Source organism: Danio aesculapii, chromosome 9 (assembly GCF_903798145.1).
Source record: "Danio aesculapii chromosome 9, fDanAes4.1, whole genome shotgun sequence".
Classification (NCBI taxonomy): Eukaryota; Metazoa; Chordata; class Actinopteri; order Cypriniformes; family Danionidae; genus Danio; species Danio aesculapii.
The window spans coordinates 43,606,032-43,625,212 of record NC_079443.1 but is presented as its reverse complement, the minus strand read 5'-3'; the positions used below and the strand labels follow the sequence as shown (position 1 = coordinate 43,625,212).

The 19,181-nt window shown below is 35.5% G+C and overlaps 2 protein-coding genes across 3 annotated transcripts in view; both read left to right on the top strand.

Annotated features, from left to right (window-relative positions):
• The window catches only part of tfpia (tissue factor pathway inhibitor a), a 55,803-nt gene extending 41,391 nt beyond the window's left edge, over positions 1–14,412 (top strand). For both annotated transcript variants that reach the window (XM_056465819.1, XM_056465818.1), the window contains exons 4-7: positions 2,502–2,597; positions 2,822–2,890; positions 13,601–13,780; positions 13,935–14,412. In XM_056465819.1, the coding sequence (XP_056321794.1) occupies positions 2,502–2,597; positions 2,822–2,890; positions 13,601–13,780; positions 13,935–14,002 (413 nt within the window). In that variant the 3' untranslated portion in view covers positions 14,003–14,412. The remainder of the gene's footprint in view (positions 1–2,501; positions 2,598–2,821; positions 2,891–13,600; positions 13,781–13,934) is intronic.
• Positions 14,413–18,354: 3,942 nt separating this feature from the next.
• The window catches only part of calcrla (calcitonin receptor-like a), a 62,741-nt gene continuing 61,914 nt past the window's right edge, over positions 18,355–19,181 (top strand). Inside the window, exon 1 of the mRNA XM_056465792.1 lies at positions 18,355–18,533. The gene's annotated coding sequence lies outside the window, so the exon portion shown is untranslated. The remainder of the gene's footprint in view (positions 18,534–19,181) is intronic.

Genomic DNA, 19,181 nt, shown 5'->3' with positions numbered 1-19,181 from the left:
ATATTGTTTTTATACAAGGCCGGTAATTAAAGACATCTGCATGACAAAGGTTACAGCCCTTTAGTATTATGAGATCAATAACCGTCATTCTGAAGTACAATTAACACTTTTCATTTAGACCCAAATGCAGCTGGGTGCATTTTATTTATTTATTTATTTATTAGTGCCTATGTTGAAAAGTTGAAATAGGATTAAAGGGGTCATATTATTAGCAATCAAACTGTTTTTAAAAGATGCAATGATTAAATCTGTATTGGAGCTGACAGCATGTGTGTTGGGAAAGCATAACACTGTATCTTATTTCACATATGAGGAGGATGTTTAGACAGATGTCTTAAAGAGACAGCAGCAACACTGGCCTCGAGGTCAGAGAAAAGGTGGAAACAAACAAACCAAAAAGGTTTTCTGCACACAAAAAGCCTTTTTAAATATTTATATATATTTTTAAATCCTTAAGTGGAGTCAGAGTGAAAAAAATACAGGTTTTCAAACATTACCCAGAATGGAAAAATATCTACTTCTGTTTACATCGCAGGCCTTAAAGGGGACACAGATATATTTTTTTAATCTAACGATAAAATGTGGTTTATTAATCTAGGCTAACACACAATTAAATTGCCAAATATTTAATATTTATGTATGTGCTTTACCTTAAGATACTTTTTGATAGTGTCACATTGTCAAATTGACTATTAAGTTTATATATATATATTTATATATATATATTTATATATATATATATATATATATATATATATATATATATATATATATATATATATATATATATATATATATATATATGATTCCAGAAAGAGTTTTTGGTTCTGTTGCCCTAAATGAATACATTTAAAACTTAATGAATATTTTTTGTAACAATTGTATAATATAACTTATAATTAAATTATTAATTATAACTAAAATAATTGAATATAATTAAATTATAAATACATAATTAAAACCTTAGTTAAAATAAAAACATTGAGATCTAGGGCTCTATTTTAATGATCTAGGTGCAAAGTGTAAAGTCTAAAGGAATGTCTGTATCCATTTTTGTTATTTCAAGGATGGAAAAATACGCTTTGCACTCTGATGCATGGTCTAACAGGTGTTTTTAGCATAACGTGCACTAAACCAATCTGAGTCTTATCTCCCATTCCCTTTAAGAAACAATTAGGTCGCGCCATGGTGCATTTGCTATTTATATGGCAGACTTTGCAAGTGGAAAAACCGAACGCTTCACTAGCGAGAAAACAGTTAAACAGACCATCTGCGGTCAGAGGATAAAGAACGAGTTTCCTCCATTCGGCCTCTTTATTTTCTCTTTACTTTACTTTTACTCTTTACTCCTTTACTTTTGTGGATAAGGAAACGGTGTTGTATGCACTCCATATTTAATTTAATGTATTTAGTGTAAAGTTTTGTTTCAAAACTATTTCTTAATTCAGTACTAATTTCCAGCAAACGAATAAATGAACAATAATAAGTGTGGTCACAAAACTAAGTTATATATAAACACACATCCTATTGTCATGCCCTATGTGGTGACAGGTGGACAAATCTAAACCTGTTTTTATTAAAACAAATATAAATATGCATATAATAAATAATACTGCTAATAGTAATAATAATAATAATAATGATATACAAATGCAAATTGTCATAAATAAACTGAAAAAGCCCCCCTAGATAAAGGCATGGAGGCAGTGGTTTTTATGTTTATGTAGAAAATAATTTTTGTAACATTTATATGTAAACATCATATGTAAAGATATCTGTGTATTGCAGTTCATCCTGTGTGTATTAAGCAATGTGTATATGTTTTGGACCTGCATAGACGCATAACTAACACACTCTGCGCTAGACTTTAGACCAGCTTTTAATTGGTCCATGGCACGGTCTATTTCAGATCTTCGAAATAGCAACTTGCCAACAATGCGCCTTAAAACACCACCTATTTAGACCAGCATATCCATGAGTCCACAAAGTGGCACATATGAATTTGCCGTTTAAACAACGTGGTGCAAAACGTGAAAATTAGGGTTGCGCTGGTCTAAAAATAGCAACAGATCCCACCAGACACCTTTTGCACCTTATTGCGCAGGATGTATGATAGGGCCTATAGTCCTGCAAATATACAGCAAACTAAGTTACATATTGTGCAGTTACATATATTTATTTATTTTTTTATTATGTGTTTTTATCTATTAAAAAAAAATGTAATGGTCAGTGTTGCCATTTGGAATATTCAACTCATATTTTGTCATTTTATTTCCACAAAAGTTATTTAAAATATTCGACCTTTAATTTGAATTTAATTTATTTTCTAGGCAGATTTTTATATCACTTGCTAAATAGTTGGTTGAAGTTGACGTAGTTTTGAAGCATAATTAAGATTTGAAGTGTGTTAATGTTGTCTGAGAAAGAAAGGCTCTCATTACAATAGGACATCAACAACAACAACAAAAAGTCATGTTTTCTGTTTTGTTCCCTTTTTTTAGCTGCCGCTGTATTAAAGTCAGAGGAAGAGGAAGCCAAACCTGTGGCAGAATCTCCTGCTAAACATGTTGAGACTGACCTATTGTCATCTCTAAATGGTAACGTTCTTATTTGCAATTGTAAAGTTATCACCAGTAGTTCATAACCTAAAACACAAATACATTTTACTCAAAATATGCATCTATTAATGGCAAATCCAGAGAGCTGATAATAACTGTAAAAAGTGGTCATTTAATTTTTTTCCCAGAGCTGTTCTATTCATACCGTACACCTGAATTTTATTTGTGATTCATGGTTGCTTCATTTATTTGATTATTTTTAGATGATGCTCATTTGAACTCACCCCATTCAGCACTGAGAAGAGTCTCCCAACCAGCTGAACAGGAAGCAGGTGAGAGTTGCACACCTCACACACACAAACACACACACAGGGTTGGAGGCAGCTGTGTGGTGTTGTCAGACAGCCTGTTTGTCTGAGTCCAGCTGGCGGCAGAGCAGACATTTCTTCTGTCTGCATCTGCTTATTTGGACAGTTCAGATCTGCTCTCTGCTCCACAGGACACCCGTCTGCCACAGAGATCAAATGTGGCAATTTGATAATGTGCAACTCTTGTTTTTTTTATGTGCAAAGCTATACTTGACGAGAGTTTAGATGCAAAAAAAAAAAAAAACACTTGCTGACTGAAATTTTCTCCTAAAACGTTTCCTACAGGTTTCTATGTTTATGTTTAGTTATTTCAGTTTAATTCTTTGCTATAAATTACTGAACTTGCAAACAGGAGCCTGAAAAAAAGCTAATTTTAGATGACAATTTCAGCCAGCAATTAGAGGGTTTTGTATCTGAACTCTTCTATTCAGTGTTTGGTAACTGAAGTATATTTTGTTACGCTATGGCAGGAGACTGCAGGCAAAACCACTATGGCAAGTTGTTTTGACATTCAATCAATAGCCCGTACTAGTATCTATTTTCACATAATTAGTGCTTTTTTTTTAGATACTAGTATCTTTTCTAAGCCAATACGCAAGTAACTAAAACTGCAATTCATCGAAATTCCGCGAGTCCTGGCTCCATATAGAGCAAATTTTTATTCAGCCCACTGTTAAAATGGCCAACGTTAGAACAGGAAAAAAAGGGTGTTTACAGCCTGGTACAAAGAATGATTTTGGTTCATATAAAAAAATTCACCCTCTCCCATGAAGGGTAATATTAGCTATAACTCATCTGTTTCCTTTATATTAGGTTTTATTAAGTCTGCATAATTAAGGGCGTGGCCACTTGAGTGGCAGCTAGGTCTCGCTGGTTGCAGTCACTTCACCTCAGCTGATTAACCGCTGAACTCGGCATATACATCATATTTTTGTTTTGTTTTATGTGGCTTTACACAGTCAGTTGCCTTTTGGACTTATTTCTTACAATTATCAGATGATATGGCATGCTGTGTGTACTTAATTGTGCTTACAAACCATTCACGTGGCCTCCATTTCCCAGGTGAGTCACATTATATAGTTATACCATCTCTATAAATGCATTTGTTTTATTTAAGAGCATTTATCATTTATAATTCTCTTTAGACCAGTAATGCACTCCAGAATCTGACAGATTGATCAGCTGTAGGCTCTAGAACAGTCATCTGAAACATTGTCCTACAGTGTTATGCCTGGATTTCATAAATAGCCTTGCATTTACTAACACACACTATATTTGAAGTATTTGGATGTAATTAGCATTTTCCTCCTGTAGAAAAAACATCATAAGAACAATGCTTAGTGGCTCAATGTATTACAACAGTCTTTTTAAAAGTCTAAACACTTCATTGATATAGTACACAACCAAGCGCACGTGGTCAGAACACAAACGAGTCGCAGGTAATGAAGTATTCAGCGTTTCTCCCATAGAACAGCCTGTCTAAGCAAAGTGCCAGCAGGTGTCTGTAGCTCCGCTCATGCTCCGCCTCTTTGCCCTTGTTTGGTATCCCCCGGTCGGTGCGATGACGGGCAAACAAAATGGCGACGGTTGGCTACGCCTACTTGTAGCTTCTTTTGGGCTCTTCAGAAAACTATGGGGGACATCACGGCTACTACGTCCAGATCTTTTACAGTCTATGTTTAAGATACTAGTGTTTTATAAAAATATACTAGTGCTTACTCATTAGACACTGATTAAATAGACTCTTATTCATTAGATACTAGTATTTATTTAATTGGTACTAGTACTTATTCATTAGGTACTAGTACTTATTAAATAGATACTAGTTCTTATTTATTAGATACTAGTACTTATTTTAATAGTGACTAGTAACTATTCTGTTGCTACTAGTAACAAATTCAAAAAATTTCCATTGATTTCTATGGGATCTGTCATTGAGATATCAACTATTCGCAACTATTCGAGATATAACTTTCGCTTCCTGCTTCGCTACTGTTCGGACGTCTTTGCCTACTGCTCCGCTCTCTGCTCACTTGCTTTTATATCTTAAACCCTAATTTTAACTTGAGCCTATCAGCACAGTGCTCAAACGACACAACTTGATGATCAGCATCGATTCTACAAACTTTCTGGAATATAGCTTTACTAACAAGAGGGGAATTATCGTCTAAACAATCCTCCCGCTACCAGCTATCAGCTGCTCACATTCCTGAGACGGGAAAACACGGCTGTGAAAATGCCTCTGGATCGGATTAATTCAGATTCTCACTGCTGTACAAACTGCCACAAACTTCTACAAAAGATTGCAGTTCTTGAAACAAAGTTACTTGCGATCCAACCAGAACTGCAGCGTCATTGTGGACGCTCACAGCAAATAGCCGGTGAGTCCCATAAATCTATTCCTACCACTATTCCGAGCACTGAAAAACAGATTAAAGCTGTTGAAAATGAGCATTGGCATAAACAAGGTGCGAGACCAAAGGGTACTCACGGGGTCAGATCATACGCTGCCGCATTAGCGTCCTCTACCCCAAATACAGCTCGGACTCAAATACAGCTTCAGAACAGATATGAAGTATTGAGTAATATGGGTGAAGAATCCCCAAATGCAGTCAGACAGAGATCGCATGACTCAGCAGCTAACTCTGCATGGAACAGAGGCTCAAGGCCGACTAGACAGCGGCATTCTGCTCCGATCGCACCTGAGATAAGAACACTAGTTGTAGGAGATTCAATAATCAGGAATTTTAGGAGCAAATCTACAATGACATACTGCTTCCCTCATGCAACAGTTTCTGATGTAAACAAAGAACTTAAGGAAATTCTGAAGAAGCACAAGACTGCAAAACGGATTATCATCCATGTGGGGAAGAATGATATTCGGAAGGAACAGTCAGAACTGCTCAAGAGAGATTTCTGTGAGCTCTTGGAAACAGTTGAAAGAGTGAAAATTCAGCCGTTCATCAGTGGACCGCTCCCTGCAAGAGGGACAAACATGTTTTCACGGCTGCTTGGTCTAAATGTATGGCTGCAGAAAGCATGTAACAGGAAAGGACTGAATTTTATTGACAACTTCAATCTCTTCTGGAACCAAAGACAACTGTTGACATCAGACGGCCTTCACCCAAACAAACTTGGTGCAAAGGTACTAAAGGACAATATCTTCTTCTCCCTCCATCATCCATCAGCTGTATGTGCCACTGACCTCAATCCAAATGGCACATACACACCCAGCAAATGTCCAGATGACCACAGGACCTCAAATCAGCTCCCGAGTGGACTTGGGGCTGACGCATCACCCAAGGACAGTGATAACGCCACGCAGCCAAAACACCCACTGTTGATAGAGACACTATCGCTGGCCCTCTGCTCAACACAGACAGACTGTGACGCATCAGAACAGCATCATGTCTCGTCACTAAAAAATGATCCTCAGGAAAACACCCAGGAAAACATATTTCAGCACCCAGAATCTCCAGAGCCACAGCCTCTGTCACCAGACACGTTCCCATTATCACCTTGCTCGCCTCTCTTGGGTTTCTCAAAAAAGATGGAGGAACTGGTGCATGCTGGAACTAAACTTTCACACTCCATCGCCGCAAGCCCCCAGTTACCAACCAAAAAGCGGCCTGCTCCACAACCACCTCTGAGCCCACGTGGAAGAGCCCTCCGACATTTGCCCCACCGCCAGGGCCCAAACAACAACGCACCATCCTCAGCTGGTGAACAAAACTGCTCTCCATGATGTGTCTCGGGTGCCTGCTTAGATAACAGTGTCTTTATCAGATGTTTACAGAACAAGCAGGAACCCAGTGTGCCTGTAGCTTTCTCTACACATATATGTGTTGTATTACGTGACAGAAAACCGAAGACTTGTTCAGGCCGTATAGTAAATCACTCAAATCTTGTGTCTATTAAATATAAATCTGAGACTACTGTAGCAAAAACAGCTAAAACTGTTAAGTTAGCACTTTTAAACATCCGATCACTCAACAATAAGTCACTTTTAGTCAATGATTTTATCAGCTCAAATTGCCTTGATTTTATGCTTTTAAATGAAACTTGGCTAGATGACAGCTGTAGCGCAGCAGTTCTGAATGAAACAGCTCCTTTAAACTTTGACTTTTTGAGTGTTTGCAGAGCCAATAGGAGAGGTGGAGGCATTGCTGCCCTGTTTAAAGATGTCTATGAGTGTAAACAAGTGTCATTTGGTGACTTTTTGTCTTTTGAATATCTGAGTATAGCACTAAAAGGTGCTCCACGTATCTTACTGATCATTATCTACAGACCTCCAAAATATTCTCCAGCTTTTATTGATGATTTTACAGAGCTGTTATCATTAGTAACCTCTGAATTTGACTATTTTACCATTGCTGGGGATTTTAATATTCACATTGATAATCCAGAAATCAATGCTGTAAAAGAACTGATGACTGTTTTGAACACTTTTGATCTGACTCAGCATGTTCAAGGACCCACACACAATCGTGGACACACTCTTGATCTACTTATAACTAAGGGTTTACACATTTCATCAACTGTTGTTAAGGATGTTGCACTATCTGATCATTTCTGTATTTTCTTTGATATATTGATCACTCCAGCTATTAAAGACAGATCTGTCTCTGTCAGAAAGAGATGCATAAATGAGAACACTAATGAGCAGTTTATGAAGGCCTTATCGCTAGCACCAAGTATATCTGCAGACTCTGTTGATTCTCTTCTTGATTTGTTTAACTCTAAAGTTAAGAATGTCATAGATGACATTGCTCCTGTTAAAGCCAAGAAGATAACTAGCAGCCAAAGGGGTTCCTGGACTAGGTCCCCAAGAATTCAAATGACGAAAAGACAGTGCAGAAAAGCTGAGCGTATGTGGAGAAAGACGAAACTAGTAATCCATTATAATATCTATAAAGACAGTCTTCGTGCTTTTAATATGGAACTAAAAACTGCTAGGCAGACTTTCTTTTCAAGCCTTATAAACAGCAACGTAAACAATGCTCGTAAACTCTTTGCAACGATAGAGAAACTCACAACCCCCCCCAGTCGGATTCCCAGTGAGCTACTCTCTGAAAGCAAATGTAATGAGTTTGCTCATTTCTTTACTGACAAGATCAATAATATCAGAAAGGCAATCAGCTCATCAAATCAGCCAAATTGTGTCGACGTCAGACTAGCTCAACCACAACTTAAGAAATCAGACATTATGTCCGATTTCATGGCAATTAATGGCAAAATCTTAGAAGAGATCGTGCAAATTATGAAAACATCAACCTGCAGTCTCGACACGCTCCCCACATCATTCTTTAAAACGGTATTTACCTGCTTAGAAATGGATCTTCTAAAAGTGGTAAATGCTTCACTTCTCTCGGGGATTTTTCCTAACTCACTTAAAACTGCAGTTGTTAAACCCCTCTTGAAGAAGAGCAACCTAGATAACACCATATTGAGCAATTACAGGCCCATCTCAAATCTCCCTTTCATTGGCAAAATCATTGAAAAAGTTGTTTTTAACCAGGTTAACAAGTTCTTAAACTTCAAGGGGTGTTTGGACAATTTTCAATCTGGTTTCAGACCACATCACAGTACAGAGAGCGCCCTTATAAAGATAATCAATGACATCCGCCTAAATACAGATTCAGGCAAACTAACAGTGCTGGTACTGCTTGATCTCAGTGCTGCATTTGACACTGTCGATCACAGCATACTTCTGGATAGGCTGGAAAACTGGGTTGGGCTGTCTGGGACGGTCCTCAAATGGTTCAGATCTTACCTTGAAGGGAGAGGATACTATGTCAGTATAGGTGACCATAGGTCAGGGTGGACACCCATGACATGTGGAGTCCCACAAGGCTCGATTCTGGCACCACTCCTGTTCAACCTTTATATGCTCCCTCTGAGCCAAATAATGAGAAAGAACCAAATCTCCTACCACAGCTATGCTGATGACACTCAGATCTACCTAGCCTTACTGCCTAATGACTACAGCCCCATTGACACCCTCTGCCAATGCATTGATGAAATTAACAATTGGATGTGCCAAAACTTTCTTCAGTTAAACAAAGAGAAAACTGAAGTCATTGCGTTTGGGAACAGAGATGAGGTTCTCAAGGTGAATGCGTACCTTGGCTCTAAGGGTCAAACAACAAAAAATAAGGTCAAGAATCTTGGTGTGACTCTGGAGTCAGATCTGAGTTTCAATAGTCATGTCAAAGCAGTTAGTAAATCAGCATACTATCATCTCAAAAACATTGCAAGAATTAGATGCTTTGTTTCCAGTGAAGACTTAGAGAAACTTGTTCATGCTTTTATCAGCAGCAGGGTGGATTACTGTAATGGCCTCCTCACTGGCCTTCCCAAAAAGACAGTCAGACAGTTGCAGCTCATCCAGAACGCTGCGGCCAGAATTCTGACCAGAACCAGGAAATCAGAGCACATCACACCTGTCCTCAGGTCTTTACACTGGCTCCCAGTCACATTTAGAATAGATTTTAAAGTATTATTACTGGTCTATAAATCACTAAATGGCCTAGGACCTCAATACATTATAGATATGCTCACTGAATACAAACCTAACAGATCACTCAGATCTTTAGGATCAAATAGATTAGAAATCCCAAGAGTTCAGTCAAAGCAGGGTGAATCGGCTTTCAGCTACTACGCCCCTCGCTGCTGGAATCAGCTTCCAGAAATGATCAGATGTGCTCCAACATTAGGCACATTCAAATCAAGACTGAAAACACATCTGTTTAGCTGTGCCTTTACTGAATGAGCACTGTGCTACGTCCGACAGATCGAACTACTATGTTTTTCTCTTCTTTTTAACTCTTTTATAACACATTTTATCAGCTTTTATTTTATTTCATTTTTATTCTGTTTGTTTTTATTTCTCTTATAATTGTTTCTTTTATTCCTGTTTATGTAAAGCACTTTGAATTGCCACTGTGTATGAAATGTGCTATATAAATAAACTTGCCTTGCCTTGCCTTGCCTTGCCTTGCCTTGCCTATTCAGCATCAACTAGTCCATTTTCCAGCGGGGACTAGTCCATATATTTTTGTCCTAGTAGTTAATCATTAAGAACTAGTACTTATTAAATAGATACTAGGATCTAACTAACAGATACTAGTACTTATGTATTAGATACTAGTGCTTATTCATTAGGTACTAGTACTTAATCAACAGATACTAGCACTTATTAAATAGATACTGGTACCTATGCATTAGATACTGGTAACTATTAAATAGATACTAGTAGTTATTTGCAAGTTCTAGTGTTTATTTATTAGACACTATCTTTTATAGCTATTCCTATTAACAAATCTTATTTTACTAGTCAGGTCTGCTTTTTACTCGTCTTTTATTATGACTAGTCCAAATGGAAGAGTAGAGTTCAATTAAACACTTTACTAGTAAAATAAAGAAAAGTACTAGTATTTAATAAATGTGTATTATTATCTTTCAAATAAGTTGTAGTATCTATTTCATAAGTACTAGTATCTATTAAATAGATTCTAGTATCTTATTGTTGCACCTTATGATTAGGCACTAGTGCCTAATTAATTAGTACTAGTATCTAATACATAAGTACTATATCTATTAATTAGATACTAGTATTAATTAGATACAAGTACTGCCTAATGATTAACTACCAGTAACATAAAAATATGTACTAGTACGAGCTGGGATACATAATAGTCAAAGCTGAATAACTGATATCTCAATGACAGATCCCATAGAAATCAATGAAAATTATTTTTTAATTTGTTACTAGTAGCAACAGAATAATTACTAGTCACTATTAAAATAAGTACTAGTATCTAATAAATAAGAAAATAGTACATATTTAATAAATACTAGTACCTAATGAATAAGTACTAGAACCTATTAATATAGATACTATCTAATGAATATGTAATAGTATCTAATACATAACTACTAGTATCTATTTAATAGGTACTAGTACCTAATAAATGAGCACTAGTATCTAATAAAAAGAACTAGTGTCTAATGAGTAAGCACTAGTATATTTTTAATAAGCATTAGTATCTTAAGAATAGGCAGTAGTATCTTATGAATAAACACTAGTAGCCAATGACTGAGTACTGGTAATTAATGGAAAAGATACTAGTATCTAAAAATAAGCACTAGTAACATGAAAATAGATACTAGTATGGGCTATTGATTAAATGTCAAAACAGCTTGCCATAAAAACACAGTTTTTTTTCACACACAGGGTTTTAGGCTTTCCATAAAGGGTTTTTTCAATATAATGGAAAGAAAATATCCAAAATACTCTAAAGTGTTTCTTTTAGCACACTTTATCAGTTTGTGTCTGTAATTCTGATTCCTCAACATGGGTTTGTTCTCCTGCAGTGAGCCATAGATCTTAATTTCAGCAGCAATAACAGAATCCAGGCTTGACTCAAGTGTTCTGTTCATATCTGTATTCTGAAGGGTTTTACCTTGTGATGTTGTTCATTTGCACACCAAATATATAATGCTTCTATTGAAGAACGATGTTATTTTACTGCCATCTAGTGGACTTTTTTTGTAAATTCAAGTAAACAAATAACAATTTTACCATATACACCTTTTTATACTACAGTACTATTCCTGAGTATTGGTGCAATTGGTGTAAAAAATGAAACTGTGCAAGTTCATTTATTAATTTTCCTTTGGCTTAGTTATGCCGCTTATCAGGGGTCACCACAGCAGAATGAACTGCCAACTTATGCAGCATGAAGTTTACACAGCAGATGCCCTTCCAGCTGCAACCCAGTACTGGGAAACATCCATAAACACTCATACACTTGAATGCACATGTGGGGGAAACTGGAGCACCTGGAGGAAACCCACGCCAACATGGGGAGAACATGCAAACTTCACACAGAAATGCCAACTGCCCAGCCAGGACTTGAACCAGTGACCTTCTTGCTGTGAGGCAACAGTGCTAACCACCGAGTCACCGTGTCGATCCATTGTGCAAGTTAAGCCATAGAAAAAATACAAATAAATTAATGTATATATTGACTTGATTATCTGTAATCAAAATCCGAATGTCCATAAGTATAGCTACATCCAAATATTTATTGAAGGTATAAAAAGGGGTTCCTCTGGTGCTTTTTAAAAATCATTCATCCCGTACATCATACATCATCTTTCATACTGTAACAAATTATTGGTAAACATAAAACATGCTGTCATGACTAATTCATCATATAAGTTTTCAGAAAAAAAAGTGTTTAAATTTCATTCTTACAAAGAAACAAATAACATATTCATTTTATTTAGGAATGTTATATTATGAAAATGTTCTTCCAAACATTCCAAAAATATGTTTAGAATGTAAATGGTACAGACATATACAGTGTGAAAAAGTGTTTGCCCCATTACTAATTTCTTTTTTTTTCCTTTTTTAAAATGACACTTCACTGTTTCAGTGCATCAAACTAATCTATAGATTAGTCAAAGATAACACAAGTAAAAAGTATGTTTTAATTATCAAAAGAAAACAAAATGCAAAACTACATAGCCCTGTGTGAAAAAGTGTTTGCACCTCGTTATCACACCTGAGTTCAATTTCACTAGCCACACCTGTTCGGAATCAAGAAATCACTTAAATAGGACTTGCCTGACAAAGTGAAGTAGACCAGAAGATCCTCAAAAGCTAGACATCATGCTGAGATCCAAAGCAATTCAAAAACAAACAAGAAATTTTTTTTTAGATCTACCAGTCTGGAAAAGTTATAAAGCCATTTCTAAAGATTTGGAACTGCAGAGAGAGCTGCATTATCTACAAATAGCAAAAACAGTGAACAGTATTGAGAACCTTCCCAGGACTGTCCGGCTGACCAAAATTACCCCAAGAGTACAGCAACAACTAATCCAACAACAAAGAACATCCAAAGAACTGCAGGCCTCACTTGCCTCAGTTATGGTGAGTGTTCATGACTTCACCATAGGAAAGAGACTGGGCAAAATGTATTGCATGGCATAGTTCCAAGACAAGAACCACTGCTGAGCAAAAAGAACATAAAGACTTGTCTCAGTTTTGCCAGAAAAGCACACCAGAATGTCCACTTCTGAATGGTTGAAGAAAAGCTAAATTAAGACTTTGGAGTGGCCTAGTCAAAGTCCTGACATTAATCCAATTGAGATGCATGACCTTAAAAAGGCGGTTCATGCTCAAAAACTCTCCAAAGTGGTTGAATTACAACAATTCTGCAAAGAGTGGGCCAAAATTTTTTCATAGCGCTGTAACAGACTTATTACAAGTTATTAAAATGCATGATTGCATTTGTTGGTGCTAAGGGTGGCCCAACCAGTTATTGGGTAACTACAAATTGCTATGTAGTTTTGTAATTTGTTTCCCCTGAATAATAAAAAGCTTTATTTCAAAACTGCATGATGCGTTTACTTGTGTTGTCTTTGTCTAATATTTAAAGTCATTTGATGATCTGACACATTAAAGTGACAAACAGTAAGGGGGCAAACACTTTTTCACACAACTGTACTGTATAGATAGCCTATATAATATCTAGGGTTTAAATAAGCAACTAAATTAAACTGACTAACTCATAGCCACTAAAACACTCTAAATACGAATGTGAATGTGTACAAAAAAGGAATAAAAACGCTAATGATAGTCATCATATTGATTGTGTATTTCAGAGTTCAGTCCTCCAGAATTGTGCATGAGTGCGGTTGACCGGGGGGATTGTGACGGCTCTGAGAGGAGATACGTGTTCAACTCCAGGACTGGCAGATGTCAAGCCTTTCGCTACACTGGATGTGGAGGAAACAAAAACAACTTCATCCACAAAAGACACTGCATGAAAATGTGCATGAAAGGTGGGCTCACTTTTCAGATTTTTTACGGTTTAATATTATAATTAAGAACTGCTGTAGATTAATAACAGAGTAAAAACAAAACTCAGGTACCACTAAAGTTATGCATGACTTGTATGTTTTGTTGATTCAGTATGTTCGATGGTTTCTCTTTCAGATCAACTCCGGAGAAAGCAAATACGGATAAAGACGAGGAACTCTAATATCTTATTCCGATCTGTCTAGACCAGATTTCTTTATGAAACCAAAACCACTCTTTTATCCACACTGTGTACATTGTGTGTTGTGGTAGAAGTTTTAGAGACACACATTACAGTCATGTATATAATTAACACAATTAATGGATTTTAATCTGGCCTTCAGATATAAAAAAAAACATTCTACATATTTTAAATGTTAAACATAATTTACTACTCTTTTCTGGGGATGAAAGGACACCTAAATGCAAATTCCTCTGCATTATAAATACTCATATCTTGTCTTTGTTCACAATGCCACTTATGAATCTATTTAATACCGAGTATTTATGCCTTTTTATAAATAGTTGTTGAGGTTTCTATATACCTTTTTCATCTTTATGTAAAATTGTTCTGGCGGACACTAACTCTTTATATTCTTTGCACTCCATATATTTCCTTTTTTTATTCTTCTCATTGTTTGAAATAACTTTATATATATATATATATATATATATATATATATATATATATATATATATATATATATACACAGTTAAAGTCAGAATTATTAGCCCCCCTTTAAATTTTTTTTTTTCCTAATTCAATTACCCAAATGATGCTTAACAGAGCAAGGAAATTTTCATATATGTATTTCTGATAATATTTTTTCTTCTGGAGAAAGTCTTATTTGTTTTATTTTGGCTAGAATGAAAGCAGTTTTAAATTTTTTAAACACCATTTTATGGTCAAAATTATTAGCCCCTTTAAGCTATATATTTATTGATAGTCTACAGCAGTGTTTCCCAACCCTGTTCCTGAAGGCACACCAACAGTACACATTTTCCATCTCTCTCTATTCAAATACACCTAAATCAAATCATCAGAACATTAGAAGAGACTTGAAACCCTGAAATGAATGGTTCAGATAAGGGAGACATGCAAAAGATGTACTGTTGGTGTGCCTTCAGGATCAGGGTTGGGAAACACTGGTCTACAGAACAAACCATCATTATACAATTACTTGCCTAATTACCATAATCTGCCTAGTTAACCTAATTAACCTAGTTAAGACTTTAAATGTCACTTTAAGCTAAATACTAGTGTCTTGAATAATATCTAGTCAAATATTATTTACTGTCATCATGGCAAAGATAAAATAAATCAGTTATTAGAAGTGAGTTATTAAAACTATTATATTCAGAAATTTGTTGAAAAAAATCTTCTCTCCGTTAAACAGAAATAGTGGAAAAAAGAAACAGGGAGGCGATTATTTCTGACCTCAACTGTATATCCAGGACACAGTGATAAATCATCATATGTTGAGTCTATGCATTAATGTACTACATTTAGGATACGCGTGCCTCTTTGACTGCATAATATATTTACTAACATCCTAAAGTCGTTCCAGTAAGTAAAATGTTATACAGTAGGACTTCTTGATACATGTGAGAAAAAAGCAAGCAGATACACACACACACTTCTTATATGACTTGTTCTGTTTTCTACACAAGATGGAGCTGTTACTCTTAAGAAGACATATTGGAATCCACTGCCAGTGGTGAAAATGCATACTTAAAAATGTACTCTTATTAAACACTTTTATTTGAATCATGTTTTGGTGTCTTTGTTACTGTTAAGGTTCGTTGTGTTTCTTAAAGTCTGCAAGAGAGTGCTTTTTAGTTCTAGGTGTCTTTAACATGTATGCTCTTCATTAAAAATGGAAAGCATTTGGTACACTGCACCTATTGTGTTTGTATTGTGTTGTGAAACCGTGATCAGATTGGGTTCATCTTACCCTAATTTTTCCAGAACAATGAATCAGAACAATGTTCTTTGAATAGAAATCTATGATTATGTCCATACATTTTAATTTTATCAAACTGAATTTTTTTAAAGTGTACCTTAAAGATTTATAAAAATGAGCAAATACATTTGCACATAACAAAAATTGTCATATATATATATATATATATATATATATATATATATATATATATATATATATATATATATATATATATATATATATATATATATATATGTATATACACACATATTTGTACACAGAGTAAAATGTGCTAAATAGGTTTTAAAAGAATGAAAAAGAAAAGACATAATAATGTGATCTTATAATGTGAAATTTTTCATAGCCCTCATAACACGTCTTCTTCATTTTTTAATGATTATTTTGGCTGTATTAACGCTGTTGGAGGCATTTTTACAAAAGTGTAAATAAAAATGTATTTATTTTGAGTTCTTTTATAATTCACTCACATTTCCTTTAAATCTATTTTAGACTACACTATAGGCAGTGTGCGAATTATACATTGACGATCAGGGGGGTCAACATTTTTCAGTAAGTTTGTGTAAAACATGTTTCAGTCATTTATGTATTAATTTTTAATCACATCTAGTTTATTCATAAAACCTATTTAAGTTTTTTTTAGCGTTTTGAGGGATATTTAATGTACTCTGGCCTACAGTATTCTCTGATTAGCTATTTCAGATGTTACTGTAGGTCAGACTACAAACGTTATTGTATATCTAATTTGACTTTACTTTCAGGCTAAATGTAGATGCAAACAACTATTTTACGAGAAAACAAAGTCTATCTGTGCTCTAGATCAGGGCCCTACTGAAAAAAAACAGCTTAAACCAGCCTAGGCTGGTTGGCTGGTTTTAGCTGGTTGACCAGCCTGGTTTTGGCCATTTCCAGGCTGGTTTCCAGCCAGGTCTTAGCTGGTCAGGCTGGAAAATTACCTAGGCAGGCTGAGAGCCCAGCCAAAACCAGCTATGTCCAGCTTAAACCAGCTAAAGCTGGATTTAGCTGGTCATTTTCCAGCCTGACCAACTAAGACCAGACTGAAAATGGCTGGAAACCAGCCTGGAAATGGCCAAAACCCCTCTAAAACCAGACTGGTTTTTTTCAGCTGGGGGGAGTCCAAACTTAGTCCTAGAGGGCCGGTGTCCTGCATACTTTAGTTCCAACCCCAATTAAACACACCTGAACCAGCTAATCAAGCTCTTACTAGGTACACTAGAAACTTCCAGGCAGGTGTGTTGAAGGAAGTTGGAGCTAAACTATGCAGGCCAACGGCGCTCCAGGACTAAGTTTGGGCATCCCTGCTCTATAGATCTTCCAATTTAAGACTTTTTTCTTGAAGACTGATTGGAGGGATTATGCATTCACAATGATTTGAACCGTTATAGGGGTGGTCGAATGAATATTTATATTATTATGTAAAACACCTATCAGAGTGAAATATTTCTTATTATTAAAAGGACTGACTGATACATCTTGTTTTGATGTGCTTCAGGTGGGATCAAGCGTTAATTGTGGGGGTCAATCCCCCCAAACCCCCCTGTAATTTGAACCCTGAGTGTGTTTGAGCTCTGCAGTCCAAATCAATTAAAATGGTGTAATTATAATTATATGCATGCATTGGTATGATATCAGAGCTTGTTTTGAATCACTTGTGTGAGGGGTAGTTTTGTTGTTGTTGTTTTTTTATTGTACGTGACACTGATCATTTACACTGATCTAATAAAACAGTAATTCAAATAAAATTTAGAGCTTCACTGAAGAAAAAATATTCATTGGATTTACAATTGATTAAGGTTAGTGGTTGTAAACAATTTACAGTATATGGCCTAAATTTAAACAAACAAATTAAGTTTAAATACTTTAAATATGGGGCAGCACGATGGCGCAGCACGATGGCGCAGCGGGTAGCCCCCCAGTGATATATGATGTATGGAATTTGTAATTTAAATATAAGTATTTATTAATTTTTCTTTATTCCTAATATTTAGGAGGTGTTTTTGGTACATCTAAAAATTGTGATCATCTGACAAACTAGTCCAGCAATAAATAAATAAATAAATAAATAAATAGTGCTTAAAATGTCACTAAAACGCAGTATTTAAAGCTCATAATTAAATAGAAAATGAGTCAAATAATTGCAAAAAGTCGACTTTTTGAAAAAAAAAAAAAAGAAACATCTCTTTCACCAGGCTGGCAAGGGGCCTGAAATAGAATATAATCAAGAAAAATAATCCTCAAAAATAATGTATTATTAATTAATTATTTTTTATTTAATGAATATTTTTTCCTAATTATTTTTGGTAGTTATCATCATGATAGATGCTGATAAATAAAATACGTCATAAAAAAATACATAGCATAAGTTACTTTGATAATGTTTTTTCATCTTCTTTGCACCCATGCATAACTCCTTCAAAGGAAGGCAAAAATGGTGAAAGGTAACATCAGTTGTTTTAAACGAGATTCAGTCAGTGTACGGGGAGCTGGAGTGTGCATTGAGGCGGGGATTGGCGCTGATGATGTAACAGGAAGCCTCTACGCTGAATATGTTGCAGTCTGACAGCCGTCGTCATTCACAGTGTGCGCGGCTCGTGCGCTCTTTCATCTCGCGCTCCGGTACTCTGACATCGATTCGTGCGATCGTGACGTCGCTGAAGGAAAGTAATGACTTGTTTGTGAATTAAAATAACAAGAAGGAGCGCTCGTTTTTTATATTTGAACATCCCCAGGACACCTTGGATTTAATCTACAGGTAAGGAAAGGCTTGATACTGATGAGCGGCTGGTGAATTATGCATATGGGCAGGGAATTAATTTATGAAGTGCAGCTGGAGGATCTTCAGTCAGCCGGGCTTCATATCATTATGTTGGGAAAAAAAATGATGGCTAAACAGACTTCTTATGAATTAATATAAAGCTTCAATATATGCAGCGGTCTATAAAACTGTCGACAATTCAGCAGTTTATTTTTATAACTATTTTGCTAAAGCACATCGTAGAAATATGATTCGAGAGTACATCTTTTTGCATCCGTTAATTACAATGGTCGTATTGATTGCATCTACAAATTGACCCTAATGTTGATTTATTTTGCATTTATGTACTGACAAAGAATACTGTTATATATTATATTGTTATATACAGCTGCAATCAGAATTATTAAACGCCCTTAATTATTAGCCCCCCGTTTATATTTTTTCCACAATTTCTGTTTAACAGAGAGGAGATTTTTTTCACATTTTCTTTTCAGATAATAGTTTTAATAACTCATTTCTAATAACTGATGAATTTTATCTTGGCCATGCTGACAGTAAATAATATTTTACTAGATATTTTTTTCAGACACTAGTATTTAGCTTAAAGTGACATTTTAAGGCTTAACTAGGTTAATTAAGTTAACT